The 7029-nt window shown below is 49.5% G+C and overlaps 1 protein-coding gene across 1 annotated transcript; it reads left to right on the top strand.

The window, feature by feature from the left end:
* The first annotated feature begins 969 nt into the window (after positions 1-969).
* Chchd5 (coiled-coil-helix-coiled-coil-helix domain containing 5) lies at positions 970-6293 on the top strand. Its single transcript, XM_057781281.1, has 4 exons — positions 970-1157; positions 1646-1786; positions 1864-2029; positions 4576-6293. Coding segments are annotated over exons 1-4 (333 nt in total). The 5' UTR covers positions 970-1155; the 3' UTR covers positions 4600-6293.
* Positions 6294-7029: the final 736 nt, after the last annotated feature.

The raw sequence follows: 7029 nt of genomic DNA, 5'->3' as shown, positions 1-7029 counted from the left end.
TCTCTTCTAACATGGTTCTCTACATTTGATTCTTGGTCACACTCGACAGAGTCACCAGCCAAAAGGAACCTGAAGTGTGGAGGTGAGTGTCAAATTTCCCAAAGATGAAAGTGTCCTGCGTGGTGTGGCTCCAGTCTTAGATCTGTCACGTGAAGCAGTTACAGATGGCTGGGGGGCTGCCATCCCTTGTCAAATGTCTACCACGTGATTATAGCCTCCAGTTAACTCCTTTACCTGGAACTGCAGTGTTGAAGCGCTGAGCCCTTTCTTTGTGCTGTCTGGTCTGGAGGAGGCTCATACAGTCATTATCCCCCATTTTAGAGCTGCATACTGCGGTGCTTATTACTCGTTTTGTCTAGTATAACGAAGACCTCGTTATACTAGGTGAACAGACGCTCAGTTCTCTGAGTATTTAGCCTTTTAAACAGGGACATGGACTCCCAGGTCTAGCCTTATAATCTGAAGGCATATGTGGAGGGTAAAAACCACACCAAGGAGAATTACAAAGGAAGTAATTTGTCCACGGTTGCAAGGAGCAAGCAATAAAATCCCCTTTCACCCTGCCTTTACTCCCTATGCCAGGGAAAGAACATGTACGAGTTAACCATATGAAAGGCCCAATGTGGCTATTGGGAGGGGGGTGTGCACCGGCGTAAAGCCGATGGTGGCAGCTCATCTGAGAGATCAGTCCCCGCCTGTCCCTGAGCCCAGCGGCGGCGGGCACGGCTGCCGACTCAGCCGAAAGCCACGCGGGCCGGGGGTTACTGACACCAGCCTGGAAAGCGACAGCGCGAAGGGCTGCAGACTGCGGAAGAGACACTCCCCTCTGGTGCCGAGCTGCAGCAACACTTCCGACCTCTTACTTCCGGTGTGCTCTAAGCGCCGCCGCCGCCGCAAGCCGGAAGTAGAAAGACTAAACAGAAACAAAATAGCCGACGGACCGGAAGTAGTTTCACGGGGTCCCACCAGGACATGCAGTGAGCCGGAAGACGAGGCAGAGCGCTGCCATGATGGTTGCATCTATGTGGAATGAGTGGCAGGACTCTCGGCGACCGGAAGAGTGAGGCCGGGAGGTATGGGTTGGGCGCCGCCATGTCAACCTGACACCGGAAAAGGCGGGTCTCTTCTCTCTGATCGGCCTGAACTCGCCTGGAGATGTGAGTTATCACTCCCTACGACTCTAGGTCACGCTTGTCAGGCTGCATGATTCCCAGTGGGAAACAACTGCAGTCAAGACTGGAGGTACTCCAGGCCTGCCTCACAGTAACCAGACTTTGTTTTCGGACTTCACTGCCTTTCCAAAAACTCCCACCCTGTACCACAACGCTCAGGGCTCAGCTCTTATTTCTGCCCCTCGTTGGTTGACCCTATCATAGGAACCTTAAAAATTCCAAATCTCAGCCAGGCAGTGGTGGCGCACGCCTTTAATCTCAGCACTCGGGAGGCAGAGGCAGGCGGATCTCTGTGAGTTCGAGACCAGCCTGGTTTACAAGATCTAGTTCCAGGACAGGCTCCAAAGCTACAGAGAAACCCTGTCTCGAAAAAAATAAAAAAAAAATTCCAAATCGTAGGCTAATCACAGACCCAAATCAGAACGTTTTCTTGTCTACTCTTGAGATTACCACCAGTTTACCCTGTCTCACAGGCAGGCAGCTCTGGAAGTCACTGCTCGATACTGCAGCCGGGAGCTGGATCAGTATGGCCAGTGTGTGGCCGCCAAGCCAGAGTCCTGGCATCGGGACTGTCACCACCTTAAGATGAGCATTGCTCGCTGCACATCCTCCCAGTGAGTGGGAAACGGGCTGGAGGGTGCCAGGCAGTGGGGTGTGGATGCTCCGGGTCTGAAATGCCCTCCTCCCACAGCCCCATCATCCGCCAGATTCGCCAGGCCTGTGCTGAACCGTTTGAAGCCTTTGAGGAGTGCCTTCGCTTGAATGAGGCGGCAGTTGGCAACTGTGCGGAACACATGCGCCGCTTCCTGCAGTGTGCTGAGCAGGTGCAGCCACCAAGTTCGCCCACACCTGGAGAGGTAAAGGGGGCTCACTAGATCATCTCTTTTTCCCTCACAAATCCTTTCATTTTCTAGTTCAAAGTAAATATACCTTTAAATCCTAGCCCTGCCCAATTCCCACACATGCCTTGACTGTGAATTCAGAATCCAAAACATGGTTCTCTGCTTCAAGTTGCAGCCTCTGCTTTAGTTTAGCCATCGTTGGCACTCCTCCTCTGCCAGGGCTCCTGCCCAGCCTTCTCCCTGGCTCGCCTGAACCTCTTGCTTCCTTATAATGATCTGAATTCTGGTCACATTGCACCCTTGTGTAGAACTCTCCGTGGCTTTCCCTTCACAGTGGAAACAAAGTCCCTGACTCTTACTGGATCCCTTCTTCCCTTCCTTGCTCATTTTGTCCTTTTCATTGCTTTCGGCTGTGCCGGTGGGGGTGAAGGGGTGGAGTGGTTCACGGAAAAAGATCTTTTTTTTTTTTTTTTTTTTTTTGGTTTTTCGAGACAGGGTTTCTCTGTAGCTTTGGTGCCCGTCCCGGAACTAGCTCTTGTAGACCAGGCTGGCCTCGAACTCCCAGAGATCCGCCTGCCTCTGCCTCCCGAATGCTGGGATTAAAGGCATGCGCCACCACCGCCCGGCGGAAAATGATCTTAATGTACATAATACGTAGACACATATACAAATATATCTGAGATAATAAAATGCCATTGATGGGGCAATAAGAAAAAATCTTAACATGTTCTGGGGATGGCAGAAATGGAAGAGTGAGAAACACTCGTTTGGATGTTTCTTGCTGAACCACTGTGAAAGCAAAGTCACTGCGTTAGCCACCCTCCCCTGAACACCTCTCACGAAGTCCTCTGTCCCTGCAATCCCTGCCTTTTCTTTCTCGCCATCTTCTGGGCTTCTGTGTAGGTCCATTTTGTCCTTTCCAATCCTTCTCCTGTGATGGTTCCAGAATGATCTGAGAGGAAGTCTTCCCATGTTTGCTTCTCCATGAAAACCGCTCTGTGGTTTCATTTCTGCTAGACTGGTTCTCATCTCCAGCACAGCCTGGTCTCGAATGGCTCAGGCCCCACCCACTTCTTCCACTCTCCACCCCCAGCGGAAGGCGTACAGTTATTCAGGGGCATGTCTGCCTGGCTCCTAGCTATTTCGTTCTGCCTGGGCTGCCCTCCCCTGTCCATCTCCTGTCTAATTCTTACCCTGTTTTTGTGGTACTTCTCTCGGAGAAACCTCCTCTGTTCCCCCATTCCTGGTCCCTGGCTTTTAAGCTCTCTCCATCGACACCCCGCGGTTTCCCTTTTATCTCATGCTTTAGGAGAGTTTTTGGCTAAAGGTTACCCTATAATTATGTCTGATAGTCATTGGTTCTTTGCATAGAACAGGGGTAAAGATTTAGGTTACAAGAGCAGAAACTGCCCAGAAGGACTTTAATTGTCCATAGGGAATGTTCAGGAATGAGTGCATCTTGCCCCTTCCAGTTACTCAGCCATCTCATGGGAATACGTCTGTCTTTCAAGTGTCTCCAGCTTCTGGGCAATAACGCCCTTTCGTTTCCTTTTTGTTTTCCATTTTAGTTTTTATTTTTCATTTTATGTGTATCAGTGTTATGCCTGCATGTATGTGGACCACATGTGTGCCTAATGCCCATGGACGTCAGGAGAGGGTGTCGAGTCTCCTGGAATCCTCTGGAGTTGGAGTTACTATGGATGGTTGTAAGCTCCCATGTGGGTGCTGGAAACTGAATCCAGGGTGTCTGGAAGAGGAGCAAGTGCTGAGCCATCCTTCAGTCCCTCTTCCTTTCAGGAATGGAAATTAGGGCAGGGAGGTGGTTTAGCAGGTTAAGGTATTTGCTGTAAGGTCTAACACCTTGAGTGTTATCACCAACTCCTGCAGGTTGTCCTCTGTCCTGCTCCTTCATGCTGATAGCATCACGGCTCCAGCTTTCCCTCCTAATTGGGGGTGGTGAGATTCAGGCCTCCTCTGTTCTCTGATCTTCATGTTAGCAGACATGAAAATGCCCTCATCTACCATGTCATAGAAAGGCCTTAGTAGGAGAACTCATATTTATGTTGCTGGTAGTTCAGAAGTCTCCGTTTCTGCACACAGACGTCACCGACCAGGGGACTTGTGTGTCTGTCCCTCCCATTTTGAAAGGGAGTTTCCTAGAATGAGAGATTTTTGCCTGCTGAGTCCCCAGCACTTGTCACAATGCTGCCACATGCCTGTAATTCTAGCAGTAGGGACACTGAGGTAGGAAGGTTGCTGTGAGTTCAAGCCAACTTGAGTTCATAAGCGAGCTCTAGACCAGCCTGGGCTACTGGTGAGTTCCCAGCCAACCTGGGCTAGAGTTAGGTCCTATCTCTCTCCAGCCTCCAAAAATAAACTAACAGAGTGGTACCTTCCAGCCCCAGGTTTTAGCTTACTGTGGACAACTTGTTCTTGTGGCAAGGGGCCAAGGTCACCACTTGGCACCTTTCCCCTCTAGACTGGACCATGAGGGCAGCCTCTGCTGTGTCTGCCTCGTCTCCCCTTCAAGGGCAGTAAATGTTGCTATGTTTTCTCCACAGACGCAGCCTCTTCCTGCCTCCTGAAGACCCCCATGGACCCTGAGGAAACTGGACACGACTGACTCCACTTGATGTCCTCATCTAGAAGAAGGACATTTTGGAGTCCTAAGGGCTCTGGTGTGGGTCTGACCTTCCTGGACTCCGGAACTCTAAATAAATAAAGACTGAGTACTGGACTTTGGTTCCAGCCTATAGCATTGAAGGGAGCAGGCGTTAGGAGAGCTGGAGGAAACTTGGTCACCCACCCACAGCTTTACCTGGTCTGCCAAGTAAGAGCTCAGGAGGGGCCAAGGTGCTCCTGTTCTAGGCTTGGGTTTACAAACAGCCATTCCCTGTGCCCGCTGTATGTGTGCTGGGGCAAGGCTTCCCTCCCACCCACGCTCACCAGATTGGTTTTGTTTTTTGTTTTTTTTTAAGTCTAGGCAGTACTGAAGCTCATTATGTATGCCAAACTGGATTCAGGCTCACAGCAATCTTCCTGAGTGCTAGGGTGAGCCACCATGCCCAGCTTCCTTCCTTCTGGAACAGCCACGACCTCACACATGCCCGTCAATATGCCGTACCTTCCGCTTGTGCCCTGAGCCTGCATTCGGTACATCTTTATACCATTTTCTTGAGGCTTGTGGGAGGAGCAGCAAACAGCCCATCTTTTCCACTGCTGAGTCAGGACCAGCTGCTTGGGCAGTGGAGGTAAAAATTCTGGCCTTGTTATTGAAAACAACTGTGTAGAGGCAGAAGCAAGGCCTGAGAATTAGAAGTTCAAGGTCATCCACTGCTATATAGTTTGGGGCCAGACTAGGCCACCTGAAGCCCTAGTTAGATCAATTTTAAAAACTGAAAAGTGGGAAAGGACATGGCTCGGAAGCATCCTTCACCAGAGTTTGGTTTGCCTTGATTAGCAATTGCCAGAAGCCAGGTCTCACAATGGGGCGCTGATAGTATATTCTCAGTTTGCGTCCAGAGACACTGGCAGGAGTGGGAAAGGGAGACAAGAAGACAGCCACTAAAAAGTGCGTGACCAGAGCGGCAAGATGCCTCACTGGCTCCGGGTGCTTGCCACAAGCATGATGGGCTGAGTTTGGTCCCCAGGAGCCACATATGGGAAGGGTAGAGCTGGCTCACAAGTAGCTCTGTTTCCTAGAAACAACTGTTTCTTCTGACCTCCACAAGTGCTGCATGGCATTCCTCTGCTTCCCACCCCAGCAAAGTAAATGAATAAAATGTAATTTTAAAAAGTGCATTACCGTCCCAGCACTTGGGAGGCAGAGGCAGGCGGATCTCTGTGAGTTTGAGACCAGCCTGGTCTACAGAGCTAGATCCAGGACAGGCTCCAAAACCACAGAGAAACCCTGTCTCGAAAAACCAAAAAAAAAAAAAAAAAAAAAAAGTGCATTACCAGGGGCTGGAGAGATGGCTCAGAGGTTAAGAGCATTGCCTGCTCTTCCAAAGGTCCTGAGTTCAATTCCCACAGCAACCACATGGTGGCTCACAACCATCTGTAATGAGGTCTGGTGCCTTCTTCTGGCCTGCAGGCATACACACAGAATATTGTATACATAATAAATATTTAAAAAAAAAAAGTGCATTACCGGGCTGGAGAGATGGCTCAGAGGTTAAGAACATTGCCTGCTCTTCCAAAGGTCCTGAGTTCAATTCCCAGCAACCACATGGTGGTTCACAACCATCTGTAATGAGATCTGGTGCCCTCTTCTGGCCTGCGGGCATACACACAGACAGAATATTGTATACATAATAAATAAATAAATATTTTTAAAAAAAGTGCATTACCACCTTGGGAAATGAGACCTCTGAGAATGGCACAGAACTTAGTTACTGTGTCGAGAAAATTAGTGCATTTAATTCCCTGTCTGTTAAAGAGGGCCATTGTCACAGGCATTGACCCTCAGGCTCCTCTATCCCTGTGAATCAGCAAACTCCTCATCAGAAGAGGACAGCACAGTGGGTAATGGGATCGAGCCTCTATCATGAGGCCTGGCCCATCTAGATCCGAGTTAGTGCTGCGTTCCTAGTGTTTGCAGGCACAGCTGTTTGGTTGTCTGCTGACTCCCCGCTTCAGTCAGTCATGAAGAAACAGTCCAGGATCCGGAGGTGAGAAAGCCCAGGGGTGGCATTCTGATAAAACTTGAACTATCCTAAATGTAACTGCTAAGGAACAGAGGCCAGAAGAAAAATGAGAGGGGCTTGATCAGTAACAAGGTATAAAATAAAAGGAAAAGGCCATTTTATGTTGATAAAAGGCTATTAAAAGCTTAAATTGTATTATGCAGACCACTAGGGTTGTTATTTATATATGTACTTTTTAAATTGTTAATAGCAGCCAATCTCTAAAAAAATAATGTTATTGCCGGGCGATGGTGGCGCACGCCTTTAATCCCAGCACTCGGGAGGCAGAGGCAGGTGGATCTCTGTGAGTTCTAGACCAGCCTGGTCTAC

The sequence above is a fragment of the Chionomys nivalis genome, chromosome 9 (assembly GCF_950005125.1).
Source record: "Chionomys nivalis chromosome 9, mChiNiv1.1, whole genome shotgun sequence".
Taxonomy (NCBI): domain Eukaryota; kingdom Metazoa; phylum Chordata; class Mammalia; order Rodentia; family Cricetidae; genus Chionomys; species Chionomys nivalis.
The sequence above is the reverse complement of the archived record's forward strand: the minus strand, read 5'-3'. Positions and strand labels throughout refer to the sequence as shown.